The 17490-nt window shown below is 43.3% G+C and overlaps 1 protein-coding gene across 1 annotated transcript in view; it reads right to left on the bottom strand.

Annotated features, from left to right (window-relative positions):
• The window catches only part of fbn1 (fibrillin 1), a 57973-nt gene that overhangs the window by 38557 nt on the left and 1926 nt on the right, over positions 1–17490 (bottom strand). The window contains exons 2-15 of the mRNA XM_070836246.1: positions 17183–17265; positions 15589–15687; positions 14630–14725; positions 13916–14011; positions 8501–8698; positions 7318–7443; positions 5752–5877; positions 4336–4488; positions 3969–4241; positions 3033–3185; positions 2815–2934; positions 2600–2725; positions 1530–1652; positions 323–445 (exon numbers count right to left, since the gene is read on the bottom strand). Of these exons, the coding sequence (XP_070692347.1) occupies positions 323–445; positions 1530–1652; positions 2600–2725; positions 2815–2934; positions 3033–3185; positions 3969–4241; positions 4336–4488; positions 5752–5877; positions 7318–7443; positions 8501–8698; positions 13916–14011; positions 14630–14725; positions 15589–15687; positions 17183–17265 (1895 nt within the window). The remainder of the gene's footprint in view (positions 1–322; positions 446–1529; positions 1653–2599; positions 2726–2814; positions 2935–3032; positions 3186–3968; positions 4242–4335; positions 4489–5751; positions 5878–7317; positions 7444–8500; positions 8699–13915; positions 14012–14629; positions 14726–15588; positions 15688–17182; positions 17266–17490) is intronic.

Below are 17490 nucleotides of genomic sequence, written 5' to 3'. Positions count from 1 at the left end.
ACAGGATGAACTTTTGATTATGTTTATTACGACTTGATTATTCTCTGCTTTGGCAGGACACATTTTGCTTATTTTATCCACAGAACTGGAACATATTTGTATTGTGGTTATTCTGGGAAAAATATGCAGAAAGTTGTAAGATGAATCCTTAAAAGTATGCTCACACGGAGCTTTCAGTTGCTTGAAAAAGTTGGACCAACATCATACTGCCTTCATTTAAAGAGGGTGTTAGTTTTGATGGGAGACTGGTGTGAGATTACTGCTTGCCACGTTATCCAAAATGAACACATGAACCATTTCTGGAGACGAAACCTTCACTCACCGACACAGACCCGTCCATCCAGGCCCACCGCCATCCCAGCCATACACTCACAGCGGAAGGATCCCTCCGTGTTGAGGCAGTGGCCGTTCATACACATGCCTGGAGTCTCACACTCATCAATGTCTAGAAGCAGATACAGCAAAATCATTTCTTCATGCACTCTACACAAAATGAATGGTAAAAGGTTAGAAACTATTAAAGTAAAACCAATTTCCTGCTGAAGCAGTGGTTATTAAAGTCCTCGGGTACTTGATTCATTAAAAAATGCAGCCAACACTGCTGCACAGTTTCAGTTTTATGACCTCAACTAAGAAAACTTTCTTTTCCTTCCCCTAAATCCCGTCAGCGCATTACAATAATTATCATAATGAGCGTAAACAATGATATGGCATGCAGGCATAAGCGTGTGTGTGTGTGTGTGTGTGTTCTGTCTGGGCGTGTTGGGGGACAGACAGACTGTAGATGATGAGGCCCCAGGGCCCCTTTAGACTACACATTTCATTAATGACTGCATACATCAGCACACTTCACCCACACCCTGCACTTTTATTTATTTATTCTGCCATGACTTAACCAGGTCAGTGTCTCTGAGATCAAACGTCTGTATCTGAAGCCACGTGGAACAAGATGGCTGCAGGTTATACACTGAAAATACTGCTCTCTGCGGAGCATTTGTTGGCTAGTTGGAGATTTATGTTACCCATTTCATTTGTTATATTACATTAAATTTATTTCAATTAAAATCTGTTTGATCATCTGAGGTTCCAGACAGCACATGATAGTGCCGTATACAACAAAATGGTTGATCAACTGCTATGTGACTCACAAGTTTGTGTCTCTTAATGTAATCAGTCCTAATGTGGCATGTTTTGTCAATTTCAGGAGAAGGCCAAATCTCTTTTCTCTTAGCAATGAACAAGTTTAGGGAAGGCTGTCTGCTAGAATCTCAAAACAGGCTGGCCCCAAATATCCACATGTCCAGCTGGCCTGCCAGGATGCGGAGGGATTTTTCCATGGCTTTTAGGGGGATTTTTGGCTTGTGTGCTAAGACTCACAAAATGTAGCTACTAACATGACAGAGAGGTAGCCACATTCCAAGCTAGCCAAAAATGCAGATACAGGGAACAACTGACCCAAAACATATTCTGGTGATGTAGAGATGCGACTGTGACAATCTGTCAGTCTGTGGGCTTTCTGACAAACACACCTACACACATGCGTCCACTGGTGTCGAGCAGGAATCCAGGTTTACAGATGCATTTGAAGCTGCCATCTTCATTAATACACAGTCCATTGAGGCACATGTTCCTGATGAGGCATTCGTCCTGGTCTGAGGACGAACAGAAACAAATAGATTGATGGCGGTGCATTCAGGAAAGATATGGTTAAAGGCATAAATAGGCTGTACAGTGGCTGCCCACAGCTCCTAATACTCAGGATGGGTTAAATGCAGAGATCAGATTTCACTATGCTGTGCACGAATGTATGAGACAATTTGATTTGATGTGGTGGTTTTGATGGTTTAATCTACGTACAACAAATTTCATACACTTTAAATTCTTACTAAACAGAGATAAACAAAATATTTGCTTGCTTTTACAAATGCAGCGGCAAGCAAATGATATTTTGAAAAGTCTCCTTGGCAAATTCAAGCACAGTCACCCATTGGACTGATTGTACTGCCAAATCATTACATATGTTCAGAAAATCAACACACGCACAGCGACAGAAATATATGTGTCGAGAATTTAAAAAGAAACCTAGAGTTAAAGAAAGTTAAACAAATGGTTGGACACAGTCCCCTCCTTATACAGCATCCAAAAGATAGGGGGTGGGGGGTGGCAGAACAGAGTAGTGCAGGGGGGCTTATACTGGCTCCTTAATGGTAACAAAAGGTTTCCTTTGATGGAGTGCCTATTTAAGCCAAGTTTGCCAGCCTTGCAAGTTTTCAGGACCTTATATCAAACTGAAATGAATGCAACTGAATGGATGTTTAAGAGGTAAATACAGTTAATATGTAGTCCTTTGGAAAACTGTTGGTGGTAACATGAAATGTATGTATTTTGTAGTTAATGGACTGAAACACACAAAACCACTAGCATGATCATTTAAAATCCCATCTATTGAGGCATATGCCTCCAACACGCTTTGGTATTAAATCACCACCTCCAACAGATCCACAGTCCATTAAACGTTACACATACTGTGGTCATTACAGAAAACTGCCCTTTAAATATGTCTCTACTCCACAAATTCAGATGTCAGAGTTTAACAGACCTTGACAGTTTTTGCCATCTGCTGAAATCTCAAATCCAGCGTTGCAGACACAGTGGAAGCTGCCCTCAGTGTTAACACAGCGACCGTTGTTGCAGATACGACCATTGGCCACACACTCATCCAGATCTGGCAGAAACAAACAGATATTAGAGTAAACACATGCATCCTCTACTGAAGTGTGTGTACACGTGTGCAGCCGTGTGTGTATGTGTAACCTCGGCACTCCGTCCTGGTTGCAGTGGTCTGGAATCCAACAGGACACTGACAGATGTAAGACCCAGGGGTGTTCACACACTCTCCGTGTGCACACGGGTTTCTCTCACATTCATCATCATCTGCAGAACCAACATAGAGCTCATAAACCTTCTTCACCTTCATGTGCGTCCACTTTTACTGCTCAAGAAACTCGATCCCTTCACTGTCAGAAACTTACCGATGCACTCTCCTCTTCCGTCCAACCTGAAGCCCATGTTGCACTCACAGCGATATCCAATGCCCGGCATGGGGATACACCTGCCGTTAAGGCACAGGTTGCGGTAGGCCTGGCACATGTTGGTGATATTCTGGGTTTGGATAATACCAGGACCTGACAGAAACGTTCACACAAACATATAATTGGCAAATGCTGTTGTTGTTTATTTTTTCATTTGCTGTTGCTTTTATTTTGTTTATTTTTTTGGCAACGAAAATGTACATACGGTATGAACAAACAAAGCAGTAGGCTACAGGAAACACAACATCTGAACTGGCTGCATAGGCACAATGGCATTTCATAGGCATGTATTCTTGCATTGCCAGACCTATCTACACACCACTTTGCACCACTATCTTTCTCTCTGAGTTGCTGAATTCTTAAGAGAAGCTTAAGAGATGCTCCCTTGAAAAATTGTTCGAGAGGAAATGTTATTGTGGCAGATTTTGCAGTCTGGTCTGTAAACATGCAACAATGTTTTCTGCCAGCTAGGAGATTTTCCTCTGGACATTACTTTAGATGTCTTGACAACAATACCCAGATGAACCCTCTGTCACTGCACAATCAAAGTCGTTTTCCATCATTCACATCTAGCTCATTAGCTTGAGGGTGTGGGTTCGGATTGCGCAAAACTGGGATTTTGAACATGGCAACACCAGACCAGTAGGAAGTCAAGCATTGCACATCTACCGCATCAGATCAGAATTAGTTTTAAGCTATTATGGCACATGTCAACTCTGAAGACGTGTCATTTTGTTTATTCTTATTCTTATTCTTTTGGAGCTGTGTGTAACAAAAAGCAATTTCCCCCTGGGGATTATTAAAGTAATTCTGATTCTGATTCTGATTTTATGATTGTGAACGAGAATCCAACTCAAGCTAAAAGCAGCACCATACCTGGAGGAGGCTGTAGAGGTAGCTGTCCTGGATACGGTCCTGGATATTGTCCTGGAGTGTGACCTGGAACTTGCCCCGGTACTTGACCAGGGACATGGCCTGGAACCCGGATGGGAATTTGCCCAGGAATCTGGACAGGACCTTGCCCAGGAGTATGACCAGGATATGGAACTGGGTAGATACCGGGAAGGTCGGGGAGCCCTGGGACACGACCGGGTATCAGTGCTCCACCGTTTGTATCAGGTATCTGGATGCACAGTTTCTGGTATTCTTCTAAAATGCACATGTGAAAGACAACAGGAGGTTAGCGCTGTGCTGAGACATGAAGACAAAGAAATTAAAAGCATACGATGGTGGGTGACCCAACCTGTTCCACGAATGGGGCACATTTCAGGAGTGGACCCATCAGACCAGCAGCGTCCACTATCACAGCAGCACTGCATTTTGGTCAACAGCTGCGAGTTTTGGTTGGCGCAGCGCCCGTTCACCAGGCTAGCGTAGCAGTACCCACCACGAACATCTGTGGGAAACAACACAGCATGAAGGCAGTTAACCCAACCGTGCTGTATAGAATACGGCATGTGTTGTCTGCGCGTTGAGCAAATTGGCAGAAGTACAATCAAAAAGTAGCCGTCGTTGCTTAAGCTTTTCCATCTTTTGGAAGATGGGAGCCACTTCCAATAGCCATCACTTCCTATTTATGGGAACCTTTCCTACATCCTGCATTTTCTGGCACTGTGCACAAGCATGACTAATGCTCAGGTTCCCTATTAACATAAATATATCATGTCGTGTTTCACACCCAGCCCATCCAGCGTATTCGCATGGAGAAACTGACAGGCTACACTCCTGATTGCTTGGTTAAGCTCGACAAGTTGTCAGGCAAGCGTAGAGTTGGCTCGAGGAAAAACAGTTGGGCTCTTCAGGGGCCGGAGTAGATGTTGAATGTCGAGTGTTGCTGCATGAGAAACAGACTAAAATGTTTGGCGCAATAGTTTTCTGGAGCAAAAGACTCAGACATTCCATCCTCACAAACATCCTCTCCTTGGGGGGTAATATGAGTGTGTTTGCATACGTTTGTGTGTAAATGCATGTGTGTATGCATGCTTGTGTGAGTATGTGTGTGTACATCTAATGAACTATTATGACCCAAATTCCTCCCTGTTCTGTTTTGGGTCAAACTGAGCTGAGCTTTACAGGCTTTTCTGGTGATTGTGTGTGTGTGTGTGTGTGTGTGTGTGTGTGTGTGTGTGTGTGTGTGTGTGTGCGCGTGTGTGTGCATGTGTGCGTGTGTGCGTGTGTAAATACGGACACAGTTATCAACCTCCCAGGATGTGGACTGTTTAATTGCACATGTATACACACTTCACTGTACATGCAGGCTGACTCAAAGACGCAAACACACTTTACTTCTTCCAGCCATGACGTCAAAAAAACAAAGTCACCTGAGCACGAGAGGAGTTCGTTTTCCTTCACGTCTCTTCCTCACTTAAAGAGAATATAGCTCATTGTTGTGGAACTTGAAACAAGTAAGTGACTACTGACCTAAATTCTACCAGCTGGAACGTTGGACAGATTTCAGTTCTTTCTGCTCTCAGTGCCAGGCATAAAGGGAGGAGAACCAAAATGTGATGGAAAAAGGAAAGAGAATGAGGCAGCACCTCATTTTATGCTCAACTGCTTTGTTTCAAATTTTCTATCCTACGAACAATGAACCAAAGCAAACGCAATGGTCAGTTGTCTTTTTGGAGGGGTGTGACCGCAAGTAAGACAAAGGACTCACCTATACACCTGGATCCGTCCACAGAGGTGTAATATCCCTGGGGACACTTGCAGAAGTAGCTGCCAACAGTATTTGAACATTCACCTACACCACAGAGACCTGGAATATTCGAACACTCGTCCAGATCTATGGAGAGGAGAGAGGAGAGGATCAAGAATGTCTTATAACTTCCCGTTTGTTTTTTCTATATTGCTAAAAACTGCACAGTAATCATAACTGTCGATGAAAGCAGTTCCACTGAAAACTAACTTGAAATATGAATGTCTTAAAGAGAGCCTAGAGCACATGTTGGCAATGACAATGGAAATAAAGCATTGTCACAGGATATTAAATCCAGGGGCCTCTGTAGCAGCTCTTCTGTTAGCACCGTTAACCACCAAGTGCACATCATCATGCACAATGTCTGTTAAAAAATACACTGTAACTTAGACCCCTTTGAAATGTCTTTTACACAGTCCAGAAGTTTTCCGGCAATTATTTCTGGGCATAAAATAGCACATATTTTACTCTGCAAATTGAGTGCCACAAAACCCCGCTCAGTCCGTTTCACCAGCGTTAAACTTGGTCTGGAAATCGTCATATTTATGTCTTAATAAGCCAATATTTTTCACAGGCTCACTGTAGGTCTTTATTTGTAGAAGCAAAGAAGTGAGAAGAGGGATTTTAGTGAAGATTTTTTCAGCCAGAAACATTACAAAAATACTGAGTCTCTCGGTGGCCACAATTATAAAGTAAGAAAAGAGTGTGGTCTGACAGTTCTGTGAGCCAGTCAGAAGTTGGTTGTTAGGATCTCCAGCTGAGAGAAAATGTCTGCTCAAAACAACATGTGGACATAATCTTCACTGACAGTTTTGATTCACTTTGTGCGTGACACACCTGGCTGAAAAGTTTTTTTTATAGCGAGAATAACTAACTTTTGCTGAACAGCGTCTAACGACTAAATGCTAAACTACTGGTTAGCATTCAGCTAAAATGCCGCTCTAATGTAAGAGTAGCGCAAATGCAGAAGAGTCATAAGTCAGTAATGTGTATTATACAGCAATATTTACATAAACCACCCCAAGATACTGGTCCAGCCAGACCAGGTAAGATTGGGGCATTAGTGTACTGAATAAACCAGTTGTGTGATTTATTGTTCACGAATTAAACCTCTTATTTGTAAGATTAAAAATATGTTCTTTATTCTTCCAAAACGCACAGAGTCTTGCTTTAACACATACAAAGGGGGAAAAAAAACACATTAAATCAACATTTCTTTGAGCCACACATTAAAGTGTTGGGGAATTACTGAGAGAAAGCTGAGTCCTCTATTCGGTTTAATTAAACATATTTCAAGGGAAGGCCAAAGTGGCTTATGTGTGGTCTTTCCCCACAAAGTAATAATCAGAATACCACGACTGAGGTGTTGTTAACCACAACTAGACGGATGTGGTTTTTGACTCTACTTTCCCACAGTTAATTAAGGACTTTGAAAATAGTCTTTTTAGTCCACTCTGTCATTCTAGCTAACACTGAAAGTAAGACATTTTACACTTTTGATGTGATGGCTGCAAGCTTGATTCTTACCTTCACATTTTTGTGAAATTTCGTTGAACTTGTGCCCAGCGGGGCACTTGCATTCGAAGGATCCCACTGTGTTGATACAGTTTCCCCCTTGACAGATGCCAGGGATGGCCTGGCACTCGTCCACATCTGTGCATACAAAGCATACAATCGCAAATGAACACAAACACGAGCACACAGATTCCTTTAATGTACAAAATCAGAGAAATAACACAGAGATGGTAAAATAAAGTCAGCGCAGGGGCAAGAGGGTAACACATAGACACAGAAGAACATTAACACCAAATCTGCAAACGCCAGGATGTGCACGGATTGAAACTGGGTCTGTTTTAACAGTCTGGCTCTGAATTTCCTGCTAAAAACAAAGTGACAAGGGAAAAGAGAAAGAGGGAGAGGAATGTCTCCTGCAGGAGGAACAGAAATTGAAGCCAAGTTAACCAAGGAAGAGATAGAAAGAGGGAGGGAAATGCAGAAAGGGCAGACTCACAGTCAAATAGAAAGTAACATAGTTCACATACAGTGACTGATGTATAAAAAGATTTGCTTGCAAAGGAGGGACACTATGATGACATTGGAGAGATGATCTGGAGCACTGGGTTTATCCATCAATCTAGTCATCCAAAAATACATGGGAAAAAATTTAAAATCTGTGACTTTGTGAGTTACATTGGTGATTAAACAGATTAAAACGTAGGTTTCAGACTGAAAACCTCCAGGAGGCTGTGACCTGATGCAGTCTCAGAGTACTCCATGTTCCTCTGGGGCCTGGCTCAGGTCCGCCTCCCCTGCAGAGGTTCTGATGTTGTTGGGTCTAGAGCAGGCGGGCAGAGGGCCGTCTTACCAGAAATGAGCTCTCCCACGTGGCACCGCCACTGACCCGTGTTACTGACTCTGACAGTCGCGCCACAGCGGGTGTCTGCGGGCATTCCATACACATGTGGGAGGCACTGCCACCCACCCCAATTTAACCCAATTAGAACTAATCCTCTGGAGAGGGGATGATGGGAAGATATGAGGGGATGACAGAGGGAGAGGAGTGAAGGCAGACAAGGAGTGAGTTAAAATGGACAGAGAGGATAGAAGCAGCACTTTAGTTGTAGAAGGAGAGGAGGGGGAGAGTGACAGAGGGGGAAAAAAAGAGACAAAAACAGAAATAGAGACAGACACGCTGAGGAACAGACTTTACCTTGGCACGCCCCGGTGCGGTGGTTCGGTATGAACCCTCTACGGCAGGGGTGAGGCTGGGCTGGGCACATCTCACAGGGGTGACCCCATGCCCGTCCCACTGTGGCGCAGCACAAAGTCTTTGTGCACACAATGCCTGTGAGCTGGCCTTGACACATCTGGTTATTCACCGAGGCGAAGCACGGCCCAGTGCGGTAGTCTGTAGAGGCAATGCAGGAGTTTGCTTTTGTCTTTCATTTCCAGTACAAACACAATGCGAAAGGTGAATGCAATTAGAAAAAAAACTTCTACTGGTTCAAGTATGTGAGATTGCACAAAACGCAAAAGCAGTTAAGTCGTGGAACATTTCAATCAAAACTGTGATAATGAAAACTAATACAATGCTGAGGAACCCAACGCCTGAAGTCGCTTCTGTGAGTAAAGAACTGTTCGTATATAAAAACTAGAAACGCTCAAACTGAATGTAATTTTGCATGACATCTACAAGTCGCTCACATTATATGTGATGAAAGCACTGCACAGCGGACAGTAACACACTCCATAAAGAATGCATTGTCTGCTTCTGGCATTTTAATCGGTCTGGCTCTCAGGTGCATTGTACGTGCATGTGTGTGTGTGTGTGTGTGTGTGTGTGTGTGAGACAGAGAGAAAAGCAGAGATAGGGAAGAGGTCTGGAAAACCTTTTAAGTTGTGTGGGCGGCTGTGAAGAGTAATAGACACAAGCTAGAATAAGCAAGAACACCCAGACAATGAAAAATCAGTCTGGTGCACATATTTTATGATCATCAGTTCTTTAGCTCCTCGTATTTATCACTTACCTGTGTTTTAAAGGCAGCATTTACCGTGTAGCGAGCTGATTTTTATTATTTTTCTAGTCAAACACAATCTAGGGAACAGGTCATCATCCCTAAGGCCGGCAGAGACTGACTGACAGGGTGTGTCTATGGAACACAGTAGGTGATTTCCACACTAGCTACAGAAATGTAGAATTAAAACTAAGTAGTTTATAATAAATATGAGCTGAGGAGTGTGAAGAAAGTCCCTCCACTGAGATTCCTCATCTCTCCTCCCCTTCAAACTTGGTCTTAATTCCCTTGATCCCACTGCTTGCATGCATCTATCCCCTCACTTCATCCTCTCTCCAAGCACCACTCCTTAGTTGCAACCTCCCCATAGATTTGAGAAAATCGTTGAATCTTATCAGGTGAAGGACTGGAAGATGGTGAAACAGAGATAGGGGCAGAGAGAAAGAGAGAGAGAGGGAAAAACTCATCCCTCCCAAAAGAATCTGGCCGGGATCCAAAGGCAAAAATCATTTCCACATTTCACGGCAGACAACAGACAGCAAGAGGAAAGAGGGAGAGCAGTTCCAACAGTGCAGTCGTTTAAAACAAACGAGACATTGTGCGTTTCCCGTGTGGACCGGGGCCCAGCCCAGACCCGTCACGTGCACCCCAGCCTCCACGGTCTCTCTGCCTCTGGCACCAGCGCTGTGTGAAACAGAACTGGGTCATCTCTCCTTCTCTTTCTCACTCCCTCCTGCTCTGGCTCTACTGGAGACCGAATGCTTTTGATTCTTAGTCTACTTCTCCTTCCACCCAGAGGTAGAAAGTAACTAAGTACATTTGCTACAGCTTTGAGGTACATGAACTTCCAGTATTTCCATTTAGGGCAACTTCAACACCACAACATTCAACAGGGAAATATACTTAATCCACTACATTGATTTACCAGAAAGTTTATCCTTTATCTGTAACACTCTCAAAGGGACCATTCTTAAAATAAGTACATACCCCTTTGTAACCCCTTCTGTACTTTTACTTTAATTTTTACCGCAGCACTTTTGTAATGGAATATTTGTAACATTGCTCTATTTTTACTTTTAATTACCGAAGGGATCTGAATACTTCTTCCATCAATGCTCCCAACAGTGTTTAGCTTTGAGACAACAAACCCAACCAGTTGCCAGGTATCTTCTGTAGCTGCTTAAAGCCTACATTACCTACAACAACAAAGGAATACACCGTATATAGGAAAAGTAATTATGGGAGCTATGGAAAGTTTTTTACATGGCTCCCATATAAGCTGAGTACAGCAGACTGTGTAAAAACCTCAAGTTTCTCTTTTCATTAGATTAAGGTTTATGTGTTATTACTGTTAGGCTGCTACACGTAATCCATCTGACATAATAGCTGATTATTACAGCGGTTAGGGGAGGAGAGCGAGCGCTAAAAACATAAAGATCAGAGCATAGAATGAGACAAAAACAAGTGCAGCACTTAAACAGTCAGCTGAGGTAAACAGGGAGAGGCGGACAGCTGTAGGGTGAAAGTGGTGTCATTTCATCTGTCATCTTACTGTCTTCTCTGTGAACTGCATACAGCTGGGGGATCCACCCATGTCCTGTACATCTGGGAGTAATCGCACGTGTTCACACACAAATGCACTCAAACACACACACACACACACACACACACACACACACACAGCCAATGTCCCGACCCCTCATACGCAGTCTAGCCAGGGATGATCTCAAAACAGACCAAAACTTACAAAATTGTTGCTCTTGTTTTTGCTTTACTGCTCTACTTTTGGAAACATGCATCTTAATATGGCAGTGGGCAGTTTGTTTTGTTAGTAGTAGTTTGTAATCTCATTAGCAAGCCATTTCATGTCTGCAGAGAGGTGCATTTACTTTTAGAACACAATAGAAATGTTGGCTTCCTTAGATACCGGTGAGTTTATGCACAACAACAGCCTCGGTGTGAACAGGACGGAAGCCTGTCGGGAAGTGGGTCAAAAGACTTTCCTACTCCAAAATGTCAAAAAAATCTGTCAATCTTTTCCATATCCACCATTCCTCGAGCTAATTCTCGCAGATGGTGCTCACGGCATCCTCACATGCCTTAACATTTGTGTCATTTGTGCACATGTATCCAGTATACAGTAGATACAGTATGTTTGTGTGTCTCCGTGCATGTGTTATGGGGTCTCATGTCTGGGTGGGGCCTTCCCTGTCAGCCCGTTAGCAGATTTCTCCATCCTCCCAGGACTAGCAAGTTGAGCACACACTCAAACACACAGAAACACACACACAAACTTTTTATCTATGAGGTTTGCATTGGGCTAGAACAGAGTCTGATGGGGGAAAGTCAGTGAAGCATTAAGAGACAAGAGAGCCCCTCAGCTATTGACTGCGAAGCTCACGTGCTGCCATGTTTCAAGCCACTCTCTCACCATCCCGATTGTGTTCAATGGCATCACACAGATAGTTCGACTTTATTGCCCCAAAGCTAAACGACTCTGCAGCAGGAGCAAAGGCCTCTGCGTGCGATCAGCAGCAGTGTGGCTGGATCTCACCAATCCCACATTCCAACCTAAATCACATTTGTAACCAACAAAGAGCATGTTGATATACCCAGCTGCATTTTCACTGCAGTCAGCTGTGCCTGGTGGTGGGACCGCTGGTCAGCAGATCACCAGTCACTTTAGCAGCATACAGGACAAAGTCACACAGCTCCGCATTATGGATGTGTTCATGTTGAGCCCGGACAGCACCAAGATCTTTACGAATCCAAGAAAACCTCTGAGTCCTGAGTGCAGCTACTTCTCCCCTGGTCAGATCACGTGTTTGTGGAAAACCTCGTGTTCTTGCTAATGTGATAAGATCAAGCCATAATGGGGCACGGTTCTGTAAATTGCACTAAAAACAGAGTGGGGTTGTACATGTGCAGATGGATATGTGTACACATGCACTTTATGCATGTGCTTGTGTTTGTGTGAGAGCACAATGGATTTCCCTTGGGAGGTGATGAATCCCAGCCAAGAAAATTCCAGTGAAAGCAACTTAACCCAAAACGCCACCGAATCTGCTGGCCTACTTTCTGTACTTCTTGGTGAAACCCAATGCAAGACGCAGGACCAAGTGACTGATACATTTTCATTAATAAGTCAATAAATTGTGCCGAAATCATGATTATAGCCAATCATCAGATCCCTAAGAGCCACGACATTTTCAAATAGCTTCTCTGGTCCAACCAACAGTCTAGAGATATTCAATTAATAACAATATAAAATGTAAAAAAAAACGCCCTTACCAGCTAGCGCCAAGGAATATTTGGCATTTTCTATATATTTCTGATAAATAAATGAATGTGCCAAATAACCACAATATATATTTAACTATATATAATAAGTACTGTGAAAAAAATATGTATCAACAACCTGTAGTAGTTAGTTCAGGATCACAGATTTCATGGAAACAGGAACACACAATGACCTCATGTCAATTCAGCACCTTATACTGTTAAGATGAATGACTGTGCGTTTGTGTTTGTCTGAAGATGGAGTTTGGTCTCCAAGCAGCTGTTCCCAAACAAAAACTCTGCCTGTTTCACTCACAGAAAGACATGCTCACTGCGGCAGACAAGACAGGACCATTCATAAAGCAGCAGACAGCGAGTGGCCAGCTGGCATTCTTGTCACCTTACATGACGTTTTAAAATCAAATCTGGTCAAATTCTTTGCCCGTATATCATTACACGAGACACAACAGCAGAGAGACTCTTGGATTCATTGCGTTTCCCTGAAACATATGAACAACTATAAGATACTGTGTGCTGGAAAAAAAAAAAGCACTTCATTCGAATTCCTCAACAGGCTCACACACTCTCTGGTCGAGCCTCCACAGGAAGGAGTGGAAACCAAAGTTACAACATGTAGAAGTGTGCTTCAGCAACCAGATAGTGTCTTATTAGTAGTAGTACCAAAGGACAAAGCCTTGACTGACAGGCCTCTGAGCCATGGCCTCGTTAAAAGGGACATTGCTAATTAGGAGCTCTGCTGCCAATCCAAATATTAGCTTTACAAGGTCACCACTTTGACCTCCACAGGTCATCGCCGCCACAGACCCCCGGCACATACACGCAGCACACTCACACACACACACACACACACACGTCGGCATATGCGCACATTACACCCACAAACACAGTGCAGGCCACCTTTGGTTTGCGTGTGCTTGTATACTTTGGAGCCTTTTCTCACATGTGCCAGAGAGCAACCACAGGAGGTTGGGAGGTCTTCAGTTAACAAACAGCACACTTTTAGAAAGACCTTACTTTCCCAACAGCATTGTTTGAGAGCAGATGTGGAAAAAAAATGATCACTTCTGAGCTCAAGCTCGACATGCAAATGTTCCACAACAAACCGCATTCCTGGAGCCGTTGGCATGACTAAGCAGGAGTCGCCTTCGGACACAGAAAACAACCGCCATTCAACACTGAGTCCCGTTTTCACAAAAGCACGTGTGGCTTTGAAAACCACTTCATCAGTAGTGAATGTGGAGCACAGAGGCAGTGTGATGTAAGACGGAGTGAGGAGAAATGCTGCGTAGGGCCGAGTGGGCGCTCGTTACCTCTCTCACACTGAGCCCCGGTGAAGCCGTAGGTACACACACATCTGTTGGGAGCCACACACCGTCCTCCATTAAGGCAGCCATTTTCACAAACCGCTGGAGAGGAAAAGAGAGACAAACAAACTATGACACAACACTGACATGAGGACACTACTTACACTTGTTACAAAGAATTCAAAACGTATTTCTGGTTTGCACAAGTTGGGTCTTGTGTTTGTAGTTTTGGCCATCATTTTTATTGGTTATGATAACATTGTAGTCACTAAATTGTCTGCAGAGATCTGGAAACGCAATGACATTTCTTAAAAGAAGTCAGATGGAGCGAGAAACAAGCAGGCATCGACCATCATTCTTTTTAGAAATGTTGCCATGATCACATCTGAGTTGTTTTTAACCAATACCAAACTAGCTAGCGGCGAGCTAGCAGCTCTGTGAGGGTGTACTGTACGTATGGTTTTTCATGTCATGCCCCTAGTCCTCTGATTGGCCGGACCCTGATATTCTTACCCTAACATTAATCATGTGACTCCTTTTGCCTAAACCTAACCAAACAATGGTTCCCAATGCCTAAGCCAAACCAAGGAGTATGTACCTAACCTTAACCAATCAATGGTTTGATAGACAGAGCGTTCCTTTTGTCTTAAATACATCTTAAATAATGTTAAAATATGATAATAATGTTTGTCACAGGGATCTTTTCAGAGTGATCCTTACGTTGCCCGCAGTGGTTTCCCACGTAGCCTTTCTGACACAGGCAGTGGTCCTCAGCACATGATCCCCCGTTCATACACCGAATATTACAGTGCTGGACTGTGGGCAGAACAATACACACACACACACACACACACACACACACACACACACACACACACACACACACAAACAAACACACACAGAGCAACAGTGGAGTTAAACTCAGTACACAAACATACACGGCAGATCAGATTTACAACATAAACAAAATGCACTCTGAACCATGTTTCTTGAAAGTCAAGCTCAGATACAATTTCCTAGAAATTTATGGTGTGCAAACAGATGAGCGCACTGGGTTGAGCTGCAAGAGAGCAACATGGAAGAGATGTTGACCGTGGACGACTTCCAAAGCGCACACACACCCAATCGACTCTCTCTCACACACACACACACACAACAACAACAACCCACGAGATTGACCGCTATTTGCAAGAACGTGATTGCAACATATATCAATTGCTTGGGGCAGTTTCAGGGGATGTTTCAAGGAGATTCTTTGGCTTAGTACCTCATATTCTTGTACCATGCTGGTTAGTGCTCATTACTCATGATGAGGAGAAGAAAACTAAAGAAAAAAGATGGCACAGTGTAGTCTGAACTCAAAAAAGCTGAGCCAGTTACGATCTCTATCATTTTTATCTAAGACTGCATATTTTCTGTCATCTATCATCTGCATGCTGAAAGATTACAGTTCTTTATTAAAAAAATGCAAAGACATGGGTGTAGTCTAGGTCGTACTTTCCAAAAAACACTTCGACATACACTCCTATTTACACAAATCATAACATTAACGTGTTTATATATTGGCCAACAGCCAGTTAACTCCCTGTCCATGTACTCTATATAATAAAACCCATCAAGATGATAGTGAGTTTCAAAGGAGTTCTCTCCTTGGGAAGGAGGAGGTGCTGTTTAACGACCTGACTTGGATCCACAGGATGGGGCGATCTGGCCGTTGGGGCAGGTGCACATGTTGGGTCTGGAGCAGAAACCGTCTCCACATGAACTCCGGCAGATCGCTGCAAAGAGGAACATGACACTCAGTTGAACAACATAAAAACGTCCTCCGTCAGGTGCAGGGTGAAATAACAGTCCGGCGCTCACGTTATGGTGCCAGGATTTGTCTTGATTGTGCGTGAGAGAAAATTCATGTTATGTATCTGTTGCCTGTCAGCCTGTCTGCTGCAGGTTTTCAATTTCAGGTTAGAATTTCATTTAGTGCAACTCAGGCCATGATCTAAACCTCATACTGAACCCTCGTCTATAATATTTCAAAACTCAAACAGACCACAGTCCAAATATGGCCAAATCTTCCTTTTAACTTTCATCATGGTTAAATTATAGAAGCCCACTTGGCAATGGTGTCGGGCTATTTTCTTCTTGGAGTTCTGTTGCCATAAATGAGCACCAGTGTGTGTTTTCAGTTGTTTTCGCTCAGTTGTTCTTTCCCACAGACTGTTGTTGGCATGGTCCCCTGCCCCCAGCTCCCATCAGGTAGAGTCCAGCCACTGACCCCTACTCCCTGAACCCCACTGCTAAACAATGTCATTAGAGCCGCGACAGGCATCCGGCCAGCCGACCAGCCAGTCTGCAATCACACAACTCTACAGCCTCTCAGGCCTTCCTGTCTACTGAGGGGGAGAGAGAGAGAGAGAGAGAGAGAGAGAGAGAGAGAGAGAGAGAGAGAGAGGTGGGGAGGAAATTCAAAGAAAGAGAGAGAGAAACCACAGCCAGAATACCAGAGTAAATGGATCCAAATTAATGACCAATTCCCTTTTTGTTTTAGGTCATGTTATTGGCTCATCACCACCATTAGCCACAAAAATCCATCGCTAATGTGGAAATTTGGATTTAAAAAGTTGCATAAATGAGTCACCTTAATTAGGCAGATCGACGAATATTTGGCATCAAAATCAAAAGAAATGTTTTTGCACTGAGAGCATAAACTAAAGAGAAAGCTTCTGTTATAGCTATTTAGAAAGAACCTAGTGGTTTACGTGATATTATGATGATTGAATAATTATTGAAGCTGTAATGTAGCGTTGAACAGCTGAATCATAAATGTTAGCTTTCTTTTTCACCTGTTCAAACTCTAAATCACCTGAATGCAACAAAACCTCTGCCAGTATTATTAATATTCATTAATTATCTGAAAACTACAAGCCGGAATGGCATGTAGGTTTCATATGACAGACTCGTTCAACAAGGGTAATCAATAAAGTAGAATTACATACTCACAATAACATTTGATTCCTGCTGTTAAGTAGATTCTGCTCAAGAAGGAGGATGAATTTATTTCTTATGTGCTCAGAATCAATCAATATTCAAGCTTGGGCTGAAGGAGTCTTTTTTCCAGCAGAGCGTAACGCTTTAGGTAAAGTGCGTGATACTCTGTGACTGGAAGGCTCCAGTAGAGAACAGCAGGGTGCTGGACTGCTGGAAAACTACTGCTGGTGATGGAGATGACCTGAACTCAGTTTTTACTGATATTAGGATGGTGGAGGTGATACTCACGAACAATGCACTGGTTTCCTCCAGTCAGAGTCTTCCAGCCTGGGCAGCAGTAGGCGTTGTTCCTTGAGCCACACACATTTGGTCTGTGGAAGACGCAGCATCAGAAGGTCAACACTCAGTGTCACAGAGTTCAGATCACTCAAGTCAAGTACATTTTTTTCATTTAGATCATAGTCACAGATTTGTCTTAGAGAGCTTTACAATCTGTGCAACATACAAAACCCTCAATGTCTCTCCACTGATGAAAGCTCAGTGATTACTGATCCACATACTGTAGGAACAAAACTCCTGTTTTTGACCCTCTCTGC

This window comes from Pempheris klunzingeri, chromosome 1 (genome assembly GCF_042242105.1).
Source record: "Pempheris klunzingeri isolate RE-2024b chromosome 1, fPemKlu1.hap1, whole genome shotgun sequence".
NCBI lineage: Eukaryota > Metazoa > Chordata > Actinopteri > Acropomatiformes > Pempheridae > Pempheris > Pempheris klunzingeri.
The sequence above is the reverse complement of the archived record's forward strand: the minus strand, read 5'-3'. Positions and strand labels throughout refer to the sequence as shown.